Consider the following 16298-nt stretch of genomic DNA (forward strand, 5'->3'; position numbering starts at 1 on the left):
TGTCCAGCTCACCACCTCTACCAGTCTCCTGCTTCACTTCCTTCTTTTGAGTGTGTTTCAATCTCTCTGTAATTTGGTTTTGCCTTACTTCTAATTTACTGTTCCTTCTTCTAAATATATACCGCCTACCTCTCATTTCCCCCTCAAAATTTTTCTTCCCTTCTTCTCCTTCAATGATGCCTCTTTAATTAATACAGAAATATTTTTATTAGCATAGACAAAGTTCTAAAGTCTTTTGTATAAAGCAGAAGGCTTCTTAACTATTTTTTGGCTTCTGAATCCTTTTAAGAATCATAGTGATTCACTCCCAGAAGTGAGGGACACAGCACTGTCCTGCTTCAGTTTTTATTTCTGCACAACATTCCTCCCCAAACAAAGTGCTCTGAAACAACAACTATTTTGTTGTGCTCATGGTTTCAGGAATTCAGAGCACAATGAGGATGACTTGTCTCTGCTTTTTGATGCCTGGGGCCTCTGTAGGGAAGATTCAAACAACCATGGTGATTCTGATGGTTGGGGGCAAGAATTATCCGGAGGCTTTTTCATTCACTTGTCTGTCCATGGGCTGAGATGACTGGGAAGCTTGGGCTTAGCTGGGACTGTTGACTGGAGTACTTACAGGGTTGGATCTCTCCACAGGGCTTGGGCTGCTCATAGAGCGGTGTCTGGGTTCCAGGAGGAACAGTAAAGGAGGATATGAAGGGGAACATTCCAAAGGCCAAGCTGCTTTTTATGATGTTAGCTTCAGAAGTCTCATGGCATTTCTTCTGTCACACTCTAATTGGTGGAACAGTCTCAAGTCCAAAGGGAAGTAGACTCTACCTCTCAATGAGAGGCATATAGGAGAATTTGCAGCCGTTAGAAAAAAAATTACCACAAACACACATATTTAAAAAAATATATTGTCCTGAACTCTGAGACGTGAAAGGGATCCAGGAGGATTATCCATTTCAATCTCCCACTGTGGCTTAGCTTCTCTTTACAACTTTTCTGTCATTGCATACCTGGACCACAACAGTCATTTCCTTATTGGTCTCCCGTCGGCCACTCTTGCCTCGTGCGGTGCAGTCTGTTCTTCACCCTGTAACCAGAAAGATTGTCCTGAAACACATTTGCTCCTGTACACCCCCCACCTTCACCTCCGTTCCTTCGCACTCATCTTTGAACTGATGTCTGTGACACTCTGATGGTTGGTCCTCAACTACCTCTTCAGCCTTATCTTGTGGCATGTCCACTCGTCTTCTCCTTGATGTCACTATGGTTACTTTGTTTTCAGTTCCTTATACTATTTATGCATCTTCCTGCAACAAGGTTTCTGCAAATGCTCCTCTCTACGTGGAATGTTTTTCCCTACCCTCATGTCTTGATTAACTTCTACTTATTCTTTGGATCTTGCCTTGATAGTTACTTTCTCAGTGATGTGCTTTCTGACCTCCCCCATCAGGTCACATCCTCTTATTGCCTGCTCTTAAGGACCATGCATCTTTCATCTGTAACATGTATCATTTTTATACTTGTGAGAATATTTGATTTAACTCCTTATCTCCCATAAGACTGCTATGTCCATGAAGCCAGAGATCATGTATGTTTTTCATTATTTGTCTTTATGCCTTACATACAGACATTATAAATATTTTTCTTAAGTATGAAATATTTTTTTATTTTAGGAGTGAAAAAATTTAATGCAGTCTAAGAATTTATCATTTTCTTGCTAGCCTACATTCCTATTGTAGTTCTTAATGAACTCCAGTCAACCCTACCTACAGGTAACATAAGCTATCCTTAAAGGAAAGCTCCCACATTCTGTTCTTATCCAGGTAATATGTAGATTAAAAGCAAGCCTTTATATTTAATCTTAATTTATGTCTTCCTTCAATAATAATTTCAGTTAGTTGACATGTCTTTGAAGTATTTCTCTGGAATTCTTCATATCATTTATTCTTTTGAATTTGCTATCATTTGCTAATTCAATGAGCATGTTTTCTTCTTTAGCTTTATGTATATCGTTGGGGTTTTTTTGAGTAATCAACTTCTGAGGTATAAATATGTTTGAGAAATAAACTAAACATATTTCAGAAGTTAAATATGCTTGATCAATTTTGGCCAAAGTTTAATTACACCGTCCAACATCAATTTGTTGAATTTTTGCTACATCCTAGGTGCTCTTTTGTTTTCTGGATGATGGGACTCAGCCTTTATTTAAATGTTAATGTACATGGGAGTATGCCCATCTAAGTTCCAAATCCACTCTGATACCAGTTTCTGAATAGGTTAGAGTAAGTTAGGTTATGCTACTGTAATAAACAACTCCCAAATTTCAGTGATTTGAAAGAGCAAAAGCTTATTTTTTGCTCATGCTACCTGTATACACTTTTACAAAGGCAGAGGGCCTTTGCTTATTATGGTCCCTAAGGGACGTTGGGACACTCTGTTTTGTGAAGGATAGCTTGGGAAACACTGGATTCTAGTCTATAAACAGCAAGGTTTGGCAGAGGCAAGTCCACTAGAGACTGTTTCCTTATTTTAGCCTCCTTTGGTTGTGCATTTCAGTTAATTACGAATCCCCTTGTATTCATCCTCTGACACCCACTTCCCCTTCCTGCTTCTAAGATTTTTATGAAAGAGTCTGCAAAAACTCTTTCTGAAAGCAAAAACTACTCTGCGTGTTGCATCCTATTTGACTTAGAAGGGTACTTGCTTGTAACCAGTTTAATTTGGTGTGACTTTTGAATCTGTGAGTTGAGCCCCTGGTTGAATTTATTTCAATGGGAGTACAAAAGAAGAAATCCTACATAGATTTCACCTGACATGCAAGTAATAAAAATGTATTCTAAAGTGTTATTGGAAAATACCAAAATGGACAAACTACACTAGAAGGATGTTCTATTCACTCATGTAAGTACCACCTACGTGCATAGCCAGACAAGACCGCATGACGTGTGAACCTGAGTCTGTCTAGGAGGTAAGCATCATGAACAGAAGGACTGAGACATGGCAGGAGCATCAGCCTTCCAGGGAAAATTGCAACCGATTTTATTTCCTTAGGCTGAGCGCAGTAACAGAAACACCATTTCCATAGCAAACCGTGAGACAGTTCCCAAGGAGTGCAGTTATCTTAATGAAATGCTGTGTAGACTTTTTGGTCCTGTAGCTGTAAATGCATTTGCCAATTATTTCTGTATAAAGGGAGGAAGCTTTGGGTCCAGCACAAAGGAAGTTTTAGAGATTCTGATCTCATAATAAGGAGACACAGAGGCTAAGTTTGCCCTTTGTCCTGAAACTGTTTCCCTCTTAAAAAATGAAACTGAATGTTTCAGCGGATCATCACTGTTTAGCTTTTGTGACTCAGTATATTTCATTTTCTAAAAGCTCAGATATTTAAAGGTTTCGGCTTTGGTTGTTAGGTTTTCTGGTGGCAGGATAGAGTGGAGCTAGAGTGAAGACTAGAACTGGTTTGGAGAGGCAGTCAGGGAGAAGACGCTGAAGTGGGAGTGAGCAAGCCTCATGTCTGGGCTGCTTCTGTCTCTGATGGGTTAAGTAGTTTCCACCAATGGTGTCCCCTCTCTGGGCCATAGTGTCCTCTTTTGTTAAGCACATAAGCAAACAAAAACACAGGGACTTAGATCCTATCATGACCATTCTAATGACTGCTCACTTGTTTAGTGATTTTTTTTTTTTTTTTAGTGTTTGTTTAGTGCTTTTCTTCTTGGGGAGCCCTTCCTTCCACCTCCATGATACCCTGTGTTCCTTCCAGTCGCCCCATGGGGCAGTTGGAGTGTGCTTGTTGCCTTTACTCTTGCAACAACAGTCCACAGATACACACAACAGTTGCGGGTGGCTGGAGGGTGCACACAAGCCCACTTCTTCTGACTTCAGCTCTTAGTTTGTCTGCTTCTACCAGATGGGTGTAACTTTAAACAAAACTTTATTGGCTGTATTGGGTGTTCATTGCTGCACGTGGGCTTTCTCTAGTTAGGGCGAGCAGGGCCTAACTTGTGATGCGTGGGCCTCTCGTTGCAGAAGCTTCTCCTTGCGGAGAACAGGCTCTAGGCACAAGAGCTTCAGTAGTTGTAGCACGTGGGCTTAGTTGCCCCGTGACATGTGGGATCTTCCCGGACCAGGGACAAAACCCCTGTCGCCTGCATTGGCAGGCAGATTCTTAACCACTGAACCACCAGGGAAATCCCTGAGTCTAACGTTTTTTTGGCCAATAGTGTAGAAAGCTCTAGGAGTACCTCCTCTTTGTCAGCACCATTGGCACTGCTGTGGAAAGGGGATCAGAGAGGATCCTCAAGCAGAAGGTCCTCCCAAGCGTGGAATTCCCAGCTTCCTGATTGGTTGTTTCTTCGCCTCCTTTCCCGTGGAGTCACATTTCATGCCCTGTCTCCTCGCCTTTCCGCCTGCAGTTTTGCACATTTGCGCTGACAGTTCTGGTTTCTCTGCAGGTGCTGGTAGTGACACCAGGCCTTGTGAGAGCTGTCTGTGGTCCTGGGTGGGATATGAACAGTTTTTCTCTTGGAAATAGCCTAATTTGAAGGAAATCCCCTTTGCTGTTTGACATGGTGTGAACCATAGCATCAGGAATCCTTTTAAATCCAGCAAGATATTAATAAATCTGTCTCCTGGGTGCCATCTCTCCAAACACAGGCAACCTCAGTTGTTGCTCTTGAAATGCCCTAAGAATAAAAGATCTGCATTTAGACACACAGTCCGTCCCTTCTGCACTGAGGATTCTTGGATGAGGTTTATTTTGGTGTCCTTGGCCATGGCAGGGAGCCATGTTCAGCTTTGGTTTTCTAGGCTGTGAGTTTCACAGTCCAACCCTTGTCGGTGGAACAGATTTAAAACACACAAATATCTTCCACATCTTTGCTCAAGCATCACCTCGTCAGTGGCTCTCACCTACGCTACCATGTAGGTTAGCTGCAGCATCGGCCTATCTGTAATGACCTAAGTTATCGTTTGGATGTGTTTAATGAGTCTTAATGAATGTTTAATGGCGTGGAAGTTCTGTGAGGTCCAAGGGGTACTTCTCTTGCCTACCCTTCTCTCCAGGACCTATGGTTAGCCAAGGCCTGATGGCACGATATTTCATTTCACAGGAAAGGACAACCAGCAGATCGCTGTCACCCCGACCCCGGAGTCATCTCCTCATGGGAGGCTGTTACCGATTTCACCAACATGGCCTTTCTCCGAAGTCCAGTCTTCCTCAGCAGTGGACAGAATGAAGCCTGGGCCCGGACCATCCCCTGACAACACGAGCTGGCCACAGTCTGCCTGGACGGCCCTACCCAAGACACACCGCCGAGCTCGGGCCCACGGGGACTTCTCTCCTCCGCAAGACAGCGCCTCCCTCGAGCCGTCCAAGGATTCCACCGAGACCCTGGTCCAGCCAAGACCTCCAGTGGGGAGAGAAGTGGCCGCCGTGTCAGGTTTGCCTCACACCCGCATGCCGCCCCCACTGCCCACCCTCCCGCCAGGGACTCTCTTCACCGCTGGCCTCCTGTTGCGGCCGCTGCGGGTAGGGACTCCGTCCATCTCAGAACTACATTCCCCGAGGGCAGATGCTCTCCTCTCATCTTCATCTTCTTCATTGGCTCCCGACTCACCTCATTCCATCATCTTTTCTAAGGCAGCAGAGCGATCCACCAAAGTGCCTTTATTCCCCCACACGGCTCCAACTGCCTCCTCCTCAAGTCAGAGCATAGTGAATCCCCTAAACCCATTTGCTGAGGAAATGAACCACGCTCCATCCAGAAATGCCCAGGATTTAATAGGCATCCCTCATCTAGGTTTTTCTGGATCCTCAAGCCCAGCAGGGGGTCCTCACTCATCGGGCTCCCCCTCACCCAAATTTTTGAGCTCCGTGGCAGACCTGGCCCCTTTGTCTCCTGCTCCCCCAGCCTCTGGAAATCTTCTTCAGCTTGATGGTGGAAGGCCCTCATTGTTGACGTTGGAAGTGGCTCCAAGTCTTGCATCCACCCAGCCAACTGAAGTTGAGGTGGCTGAAGGAGCACATAATGGGGTGTCTCTGCCAACCTTGAAGAGTGCAGCAACCCGTGAGGCTGCGTCCTCACTGGTCCAGACTGCAGAGTCAGTGGCAGTGCGAATGACCAGCCTGGAGGCAACCCGTGCTCCAGCAAAGAACTCTGCTTACCCCCTGCATGTGTCAGCAACCCCAGAGAATTCCAAAGGGCCCACCCTTTCAGCAGAACACAAATCTTCTCCTTTGGTGCCTTCTCCTCTGCCTCTCACTACAGCTGGCCAAGGACAACAAGGTCCTTCTGGGGCAGTTCCCACATCCCCATCAAATGGCACAACAGCAGGCTTCCCCTCCACGCCTGCCCCGCTCCAGCTGGCACAGAGTCATGTCTCTCCATCCGCCGTGCCCCAAGTGCCAACTCCTCAAGAAGCAGGTGGTGATGGGTCCCCTCCCACAGCAGCTGCAGACCTCCTCCTCTTAAGCACATTTCCTCATCGTCCTTCCATGACCTGGACATTTCCCCTGCAGAAGGAAGGTAGCATGGCAGCTGTTTTAAAGAAAAACGAAAAGGCAAGTTTGACAGTTGCTCTCCAGACCCTTCTGAGTAAAGAGAGTCTAAGTCTTCATGCTGTAGGCGGATTCACCTCTGATTTCAGCACCGATCATGTCTCTACAGACGTGGCACCACCAGGAACCAGCCTCCTTCCTTCTGAATTACCTCCATCTTCCATCCCCTTCACACGAGCTACCCAGACTGTGTCCCCATCTCACAGTTTTTCCCGGACCAAGCCAGTGCCTTACACAGCTGTGACAGACCATTCTGAGTTGCCAGTTTTGGCTTCTAAACAGGTGACAGCTTTTCCCTCCTCCAGTGAGGTCTATGATTTCTCAACAATGGGAGGCATGAGGAAGCCAGCAACCACAGATGTTTTCTGGAGTTCTGTTGCAGCAGAAGCTGAGTCCCTTTCCACAGAACCCATGATGTCTAGCTGGCTGCAGCAAACAAATTATGATGTAAATGGGCACACAGTTAACTCCACAAGTTGGGAAACTCACCCAGCTCCAGCCACTTCTCCTGGTGGGTTAAATTCCACTGCCAATACAATAAAATCTCAGGACTTCAAAGATAATGTTGGGCGTTCAGTGACTGTGGAAGGTTTTAGCATCCAGGATCCAGGGTCTGGTCTGAGCACCAACCAGTCCATCCAACAGTCAGATGTTACGGCTGGAAACCATACAGACTTCTTGTCCATAAACACTAACAACTACACCAGAGACGTCCAAACAGCTGAGATTGGAGATTACCCACGTATAAGCCAACAAGCTGTGTCTCATCCCCATCTACAGTCACCTGCCCATCCAACACACCCACTTGTGCTGAGCTCTCCAAGTCTGACTTCCACAGCTCGCTTGCCAGAAACGCTTTCAGATGAAGTGGATACAAGTTTTCAAATTGCCGATGACATCTATCCATCTCCGGTGATAAATGCTTCCCCACCATTCCAGGATATCCTGAGATTTCACTCTCCTGCTGAATCGCCTGCTCTGTCAACCAGTGCCTTATTCAGGACCCCATCCAAAGCACCGTGGGCTTCTCAGCACCCCAAGAAATGGACAGGTGCAACCACTAATGCAGGTAGTTTGTTTCCTGGTCCCTCCCAAGATAGGAGTGTGACTGCTTCTGGGGCCAAAGCATCTTTAGGCTCAACACAAAGGAGCAGATACACCTGATTTTAGGATGATGAATGAGTTATTAGTCCAGATAGTCATGCCCTTGATCTTCGGCCGACTTGATTTTTTGGAAAGTATTCAGAATTTAAGTGTCCTCATTTCCACCCATAGCTTTGCTCTAAGTAGCATTCTCATTATGGTTAATCGACTTAATGAACCTAAAGCCATTTTGCCTAAATTCCAGAGCTCAGAGACCTGTAACCCCAACAAACCCATAAGTGACATCCATTCATCCCCACAAGTGGTGTGTGCATTCCGTGCCAATGACAAACTTTGCTTTTTCTCTTTGCAGTGGACTCCTCAGCGTTGCCCAAGGCAGAGCCGACAGCAGCAGCAGCAGCAGCCACATTGTTTCTTCGGAAATCAAGTCCACTGGTGCTGTCTGCAGCCCTGGTTGCTAAGGGCACCGGCAGCAGCCCTTCGGCCATGGCCTCGGGATTAGCCAAGAGCAGCTGGACCACTGCTCTAGCTAAAAACATCACGAGCAGTGCAGCATCTGGCCCCAAAGCAACACCAGGGGTGGCTCATCCAGCCTTCTCGTTCACGCCGACCTACATGTTTGCAAGAACAGCACACACCATGAGCACTCACACAGCCATGCAAGGGAACACGGGCGCTACCTCTGGCCTGTTATCCACAACACACCTCCCCAGGAAACCACAAGCCATGCACACGGGCTTCCCGAACCCCACCAACCCAGACCTGCCCAGGGTGTCCACCACTCGCCCGCTGACCATCACAGCAGCCTTGACGTCCATCACCGCGCCAGTGAGGGCCACCCGGATGCCGCCTTCATCAGCAGAAAACACGGATGCCGCTCTTCCCGCTGTGTCCACTGCCGTGGTCACAGCCGGCAAGACGGCGTCCAACCTGGAGTGTCAGATGTCCAGTAAGCTCCTGGTGAAGACAGGTAAGGGTTCACTGCCCTGATTTGATGTGAAAGCTGCAAGTGCATCCTGGCCTCAGAGATGTAGCAGAATTCTTAGATTTCTTTGAAAGCAGTGGTTCTCAACCAGTCCCTGCTGCCACGTCTGGAGATGTTTTGGAGTGTCTATATCTTGGAGGGTAGGGAGGGTGTTTCAGGCATCTAGAGTGTTAAGAGGCCAGGGATGCTGCTAAACGTTCCTACAGTGCACAGGATGCTCAGGCAACAGAATAATGCAGCCCAAAACATCCAAAGTGCTGAGGCTGAGAAGTCCTGATCTTCATTAAGTGATGGAGAAGAATCTCCTCTATCATGTGGAGAGTATGACACGGAATCTAGCCCTGGGATCCATCCTGGTATCAGAGGCCACCTGAAACCAGTTCCACTAGGGAGTCTGAAAAAGCAAAGGTACACCAAAATTTGCCTGTAGAGTATATCTGCAGGCAAACCTTGATGATGCAATGCCTACAGTGATGTCTCACATGTGTGAATGCTGTGATTAGTAAAATACACAATCACAGGAAGGGCAAGAGGACTCAGAAGGACTCTCATGTGTCTTCTCAACCATCGGATACTAAAAGTACAGCTATGGTACTCTATGTTGGCGCCTGAATTTTCTTCTCATGTTAAAAAGGAGACCTTCTTGAAAAAGTCGGGGTGGTAGATGCTGGTTTTTCAGCCCCCACCTCTGAGTTGCAGCAAATGGGCCAAGAAGGCACACAATGCTTTTAATAGTTTGGTAGTGTCTGCTATAAAAAGCATTAGAAACATTATTTGAAAGAGCATGCAAGTGTTGAATGCTCATGTCCTGCCTTCCTCTTCACCCCACAAGGAATTAAATGAAATTATTTCTTGAGACAGATCCTATTCTAAAATGGGAAAATGTGAAGCTAGGCATAGCAGAAAGCACAGTATCTTTTTCAATTTCTCAAGAAATTGTACCATCTGGTTTTCCCCTCCCCCTGCCCCCTCCCTCCAGATCTCTGCCTCCCTCTCTGAGTGGCAGGCAACCCCAGCCTCCTTGATGCGGAAGTCTGGAACATTCTCCACTCCCTCTTCTTCACAGCCCCACCTCACCCCAGCCACACCCAGTTGGTTCTTTCGCCTCCTGAATACCTCTTCCCTCCACCCCCACAGCCCCTTCCCTGGTTCCTATCACTCACCTACATTCTGCAACAGCAGCCAGATTTCTCTGTCTGCCTTCAGACTGCCCCACCCCTCCAATCTTTTCTCCAGTCTGCAGTCAAGGGAACCTTCTAAAGTGCATGCCTTTGCTTAAACCCCTTCCTTTCCCACTGCCCTCAGGACCAGGCCTGGACTTGTAGACTGAAGTGTTCACTTCTCTCCCCTGTGCCTTTGCACTTGGTCTTCCCTCTGTTGGGAGGGGCCAGGGCAGTCCCTCTGGCCTTGGCCCAGCTCGCACCCATCATCCTCCAAGACTTCATGGAAGCATCAGTTCCTCCTGGAAACCTCCCCTGATCCCCACTCCCTCGCCCCAGTCAGGGCCGGATGCTTCTCCAAGGGCCTCCAATTACCTCCTAGGCTTCCCTTCAGGAAGCACCTGTCATGTTCCATCACAAATGCCTCTTCTCCATGCCAGGTATCTGGGAAGTCAAGCAAACAGGACATCCTGCTTGTGGGGTGGGGACTGCCCCTCCTGATGCAGGGTTGATTTAGGCTGTTTTAGGATGCAGGGCCTGCCCTTAAGGAGGCACTCAGGGATGCTGTTGCAGGAATATCCTTGCATGCAGACCAGTCAGAGGCAGGCACGTTGGCTTTAGCCTGGCTTTCAGAGTTAGAGGCGGTGACGGTCAGAAGTGAAGTGCCACTAGTGTGCTAGCCATCTCTCCACTAGGGCCACCCAAACAGCTGGGCCTTCTTCCTTTAGGACGTGAGCAGGACCAACAGAGCTGCCGCTCCAGCTATGCTAAATGGGAAAATTGTGAAACTAGGAAATTATACCATCTGGTTTTCAGTTGGCCCTGTGCCCACCAGCTTTGCTCAGAACCTGCAGGGGGTACTGGGTGGCTGGGGAGGAGCAGAGGCGCATGAATTAGGTAGGAGGTCGGCTGCCTTCTGCTGATGCTGTGCTTCTCTTTCACCCCACAGTTCTCTTTCTGACCCAAAGGAGGATGCAGATCAGTGAGACCTTGAAGCTCAATATAGCCAAAGGGCTCACACAGGCCTTGCGGAAGGCCTTCCACCAGAATGACGTCTTGGCTCACGTAAGCCCCCTGTTCTTGTAACCAGCCTCGTCCAGCCATGTCTTCTTTTTGGGTCCAGAGCCTGTTTACATTGTTTCTCTCCTCCCTGGGCACCATCACCACCACAGAAGTAGAATCTTTCATCATGCATCCTTTTGGCAAATAGCTAATGTGTGGTAGCAGGAGAAGGAGGTCAAATTTTGAGATAGAAAATTGAGGATAACTGTGTCTAGTTTTGGGGTTGTTTTTTTTAAAGCCTGGTTGTACTTTATAAAAATTGCCCCATTATCCTGTTATTTGGGGAAGGTATTTAACTGTGTCAGTGTAATTTTGCAGAAATCATCCACTGCTTTTTCTTTCATCTTCCTCACCATTGTAAACAGTTGGCGATTTATTTCTGGACATTTAAAAATTACTCTGACTTGTAAATTGAGTCCAACTTTGCTTAAATTGAGAGCAACAGACAAGGAAGTAAGCTTTTTTTTTTTTCTCTCCAAATGCTTTCATGCCAAGTACTATTTAACAACCACCAACTGATTTCGATGGCATATCCAAGTGATGGAAGTCTTGGTCTACTCCCTTTCAGTTTGATTCCAAGTTTTAAGCAGTACGTGTGATGGGCAGTCAGTGGACAGCCCTTTACATCACTTAAAAATATTGCTTCAGCTTTCTGCCCTGATGCTTTGGACAGCTGCACTCAGATTAGTGGTCCTTCCCCACCACCACACCATGGACTAGGAAGGAGATTGGGTACAGTGTATTCATCATTGTTAATCTCTTTTATATAGTTCTGAAAAGAAGAAGAGGAAATGCTCTCCACAAGAGACATCTGTGGTTTCTGCACCAGAAACTTTATTTGAAAGTTGAAAATGTGAATGTTTCCCTGTGGTTACCTGAGACAGTTTTCATGAAACTTTGGTTGTTTGCAAATTAGCCTCCCAGTTTTTGCTCTTTGTTGCGTATCATCTCAGACCGCTGTGAGAATTAGTATGTAGTAGTTATTTTTAAATCAGTTTTTATTTAAAAAAAAACATTTAAGATTGGGATTGTCATGTATGCACTACTTTATATAAGATGGGTAACTAATAAAGACCTACTATATAGTGTAGGGAACTCTATTCAATACCCTGTAATGACCTATATGGGGAAAGAATCTAGAAAGGAGTGGATAAATGGATATGTATAACTGATTCACTGTACTGTGCTGCAGAAACTAACACAACACTTTGAACTGACTATGGTTCAATAAAAATTTAAAGAAAACACTGAAACATATTTCTTTCGAGAGGACGTTTGATATTATCACCATGAATCGAAGTCAGGATCATTTGCAGCAAACAGAAGGTAATGATAAAAATGAAATAAGGGAGTTTCCTGATGGTCTAGTGGTTAGGATTTGGCGCCTTTACCTTCATGGCCCAGTTTCAATCCCTGGTCAGGGAACTGAGATCCTACAAGTGGCATGGCATGGCCAAAATTAAAAAATAAAAATGAAAATAGTGGAGACAGCCTGTTAAATTCAAGCTAGATATTACTGCTTACAGAAGGCATTAAGGCTGGGGCCTGGCGTCCCTTTGTTTGTTTAAAAATTTGATTAGCAAGGATTAGAGAGGTGTTAGAAGTCAACTGTCCTCAAACTGAGACTTGCTTCTTGAGATATTAATATTAGGAGGATGAGAATGGGAGTCACCTTCTTTCTGGGTGATTTGGTGGTATTTGGTGCTGAGTCCATGTTCCATCCAGAAATACCTCTTTTCCCACCTCATGTCACCTTGAACACCAGCTTCAAGTGACGAGGTGCTGAGGAGCACAATGTGGAGGAAGCAAAGGACACCCAGCCTCCTGCAAAGTCAGTTGTCTTGGTTTCTTTGGCAAAAAACTTGACACCCCTAATGGATATGGAAGAATAAGGGGAGGGAAGGCGGTGTTCAAACACCCTGAACTGTTGGTATCAAACACGAGGAAAGCAAAACAAAATAAGAATAAGGTCAAAAGCCTCAAAACTCTTCCAGTTGGGTGAGAAAGAGCTCAGATCATCAGCATCCCTTAGGACTCCTTTGCTGTAAGAGAAATTCTCCATGGCCCAGCCTTGCCTTGGTTGTGACCCAGTTACAAGCCAATAATGGAGTTAAGTCTGAACAGCTCTTCTCTCAGCTTCTTCTCTCACCTCATTTACTACCTGGCCCTTGTCTGGAAGGGGTCCGAACTTAATCTATCATTTCTGCCTTTTAATGTTTATGTTGTTGTTGGGCTCAGTCACTCAGCCGTGTCCAGCTCTTTGCAACCCCATGGACCGTAGCCCACCAGGCTTCTCTGCCCATGGGATTTTCCAGGCAAGAGGACTGGAGTGGGTGCCATTTCCTGTTCCAGGAGATCTTCCCGACCCAGGGGTTGAACCCATGTCTCCTGCAGCTCCTGTATTGCAGGCGGATTCTTTACCCACTGAGCCATTAGGGAAGCCCCTTTAATGTTTATAAATGATGAGAAATATGGTACAGCCACTTTTCCCAGCATTCCTACCCCAGGAAATCTCTTTTGCCTGCTGTCTCCTGCCTGCCCTCCTGGTTGATAATTGGTGCTCACAGGATTAAACTGAGGCACTTAAGGAATAAAAAAAGACAAAAAACCTACCCACAGACTTAATTCTATTTCAGAATTAAATATAGATTTAATCTTATATCCATAGGTTCAACTCAAGTTATATTTTGTTGTATTCTGATATTTTGAGACCTGCCAATCCCATCAGGTTATAGGATTGCTAGAATATTTGTCGAATGGGAGCATCCTGTTCTCCAGCCATGCTGAGTAACCACTGTGGTTCTAAGAAACACCAGGAGAGACTTAAAGTACAGTGGAAATGAACACTAAGTTCTTTGGGTCCATTTGTCTTGTAGGTGGACCTCCTGGAACATTCTCACAACATCACCGTTGGTTATTACGCTACCAAAGGGAGGCTGGTCTACTTGCCTTCCGCAGTGAGCGAAATGCTGGGTGTTTATGGGATCAGCAACGTCACTGCGGATGTGAAGCAGCATACGCCAAACTTGCAGTCTGTGGCTGTACTTGCCTCCCCGTGGATTCCCCAGCCTGCAGGCTACTTGCAGCTGAAAACAGGCAAGTAATTCAGAAGAAAAGGATTCCTCTTCATTCTGGGATTGTGGGCAGTACCAGGAGGACCTGTTTGAAAACTCCATCACTGGAACTTCCCAGGTGTTCAGTGGGTAAGACTCCACACTCCCAGTGCAGAGGGTACAGGTTTGATCCCTGGTCAGGGAACTAAATCCCTCATGCCACAGCTGAAGATGCCACAACTAAGGCCTGGGGCAGCCAAATAAAAGAAAGAAAATTCCATCACTAGCTGCTCTGTCATTTCTTAGAGTCCTTGTGTACCTTCCTCCAAGGGCCTTGCTAATCTAATGTCCAAGTTCCCTGCACAGCTGCCTAAACTTTTCCAACCTGGATTCATGAGAAATATTCCTTCATAGAAGTCTTCCCAATTTATATGAGTATATAGTACTTATGAGCATCAGGTACTGTATTTTTTTTTCCCTGTATTATCAATGGATACTGAGGAGGGTTGAGTATCCTCAGCATAAAATCTGTGCTTTACGATAACATGTTCCAGATGCCCTTGAATTAGAATCTTTGAGCTTAGGCCTTAGAGTCTTTCTTTTAAATTCCCTGTTGGGACTTCCCTGGTGGTCCAGTGGTTAAGAATAAACTTGCTAATGCAGGGGTCACAGGTTCCATCCCTGGCCCGGGAGTATTCCATATGCTGTGAGGCAACTAACCCTGTGTGCCACAGCTACTGTGTCTGTGTGCTCTGCAACAAAAGCTCACCGTACCTAGAGAAAGCCTCCATTTTCCACAACTAGAGAAAGCTCTTGCGCAGCAGTGAAGACCCAGTGCAGCCTAAATAGATATTTTAAAAAATGTTTTATGTTTTTTAAAATTCTGATCTTGTGGTTTGGAAGCCACAGAGTAGAGGAACCATTGAAACTGAAAGACTCAAACAACTTAGTCATGTAGGTCAATTGACTTCTTTTTTTCCTTCCAAAGAAATAGAAGGCCTGATCACTCTAAAGTCATGTTGTTGTCTTGGAGCAGATGTTTCCATATGCCAGTAATTGAAATCACAAAATTCTTTGCATTGGAGGGAATCTCAGATTCGATCATGTTTTTAATTCTTCTATATTATAAATTATTTTAAGAGCCACTTCCAAAACTATGACTGCCCTTATTTGCCTGATTTCTGTGATGTAAAATCATGCCGTTTTGTATCATGACTGCCATTAGGTTCAAGGAACTAAGACATAGAGCTTTGGTGAGCGTTGATTTATTACTCTCATTCTAGTGCTACAGTTTGTGAGCCAGTCTGACAACATACAGTCCTGCAAATTTGCTCAGACCATGGAACAGAGGCTACAGAGGGCGTTCCAGGATGCTGAGAGGAAAGTTCTGAATACTAAAAGCAACCTGACGATTCAGGTAAGTGGGAGTGTGCTTCAGCCTATAGTTGACAGAGGCCACCCAGCACCCAAATGTTGGCAAGAAGTGCTTTGGTTCCCCCACTTCAAAGCTGCCATTGTACTTCGGTTATGTGAGGATATCTGGGGTTGATTATACAAGAGAGATGGTGTACCCCTGTGTACCTGCTGTGATTTGGGATTTTATGTTTGTTTTCCCTTGTGAAGCTTGCTCAAGTCTTTCTAATATATTTATTTATTTTTAATGTACTAGACTATACTCTATATGTCAGATGTCTCATATAAAGTGAATCATTTCTAAATAATTCACCTAAGATTTCCTTTTCTGTGATTTTAATTCAGTTTATTTTCCAGGTATCCACAGGAACAATCACCTTAGTTTAAGCACACACATCTTATATTTAGGGCTTACTATGTGCCAGGATCTGGAGAAGGCAATGGCACCCTACTCCAGTACTCTTGCCTGGAAAATCCCATGGAGGGAGGAGCCTGGTGGGCTGCAGTCCATGGGGTCGCTAAGAGTCGGACACGACTGGGCAACTTCACTTTGACTTTTCACTTTCATGCATTGGAGAAGGAAATGGCAACCCACTCCAGTATTCTTGCCTAGAGAATCCCAGGAATGAGGGTGCCTGGTGGGCTGCCATCTATGGGGTCGCACAGAGTCGGACACGACTGAAGCGACTTAGCAGCAGCAGCATGTGCCAGGATTGTGCTAAGAGTTTTATAAACGCTTTGCTACATAATACTCAAGACATCCTTCTGAGGTGTTATTATCAGCATTTCACAGAGAAAGGAATGTAGAGAATGGTAAGAAACTTCCAGAATTAGGACTTGAGCCAAAGCCTGTACTCTAATCTACCATGCTCTGCTAGCATCAATGCAATGTAGAAATGGGATCCTTGATGAAATTTTCAGCAGGCATTTGACTTCTCTTCCAGGGCAGTCTCAGTACTGGTATACTGTAT

At 45.8% G+C, this 16298-nt stretch overlaps 1 protein-coding gene across 1 annotated transcript in view; it reads left to right on the forward strand.

The window, feature by feature from the left end:
* The window catches only part of KIAA1549L (KIAA1549 like), a 160822-nt gene that overhangs the window by 28231 nt on the left and 116293 nt on the right, over positions 1-16298 (forward strand). Inside the window, exons 3-7 of the mRNA XM_052652178.1 lie at positions 5103-5432; positions 8007-8624; positions 10749-10864; positions 13738-13957; positions 15198-15331. Of these exons, the coding sequence (XP_052508138.1) occupies positions 5103-5432; positions 8007-8624; positions 10749-10864; positions 13738-13957; positions 15198-15331 (1418 nt within the window). The remainder of the gene's footprint in view (positions 1-5102; positions 5433-8006; positions 8625-10748; positions 10865-13737; positions 13958-15197; positions 15332-16298) is intronic.

Source organism: Budorcas taxicolor, chromosome 15 (genome assembly GCF_023091745.1).
Source record: "Budorcas taxicolor isolate Tak-1 chromosome 15, Takin1.1, whole genome shotgun sequence".
NCBI classification, from domain to species: domain Eukaryota; kingdom Metazoa; phylum Chordata; class Mammalia; order Artiodactyla; family Bovidae; genus Budorcas; species Budorcas taxicolor.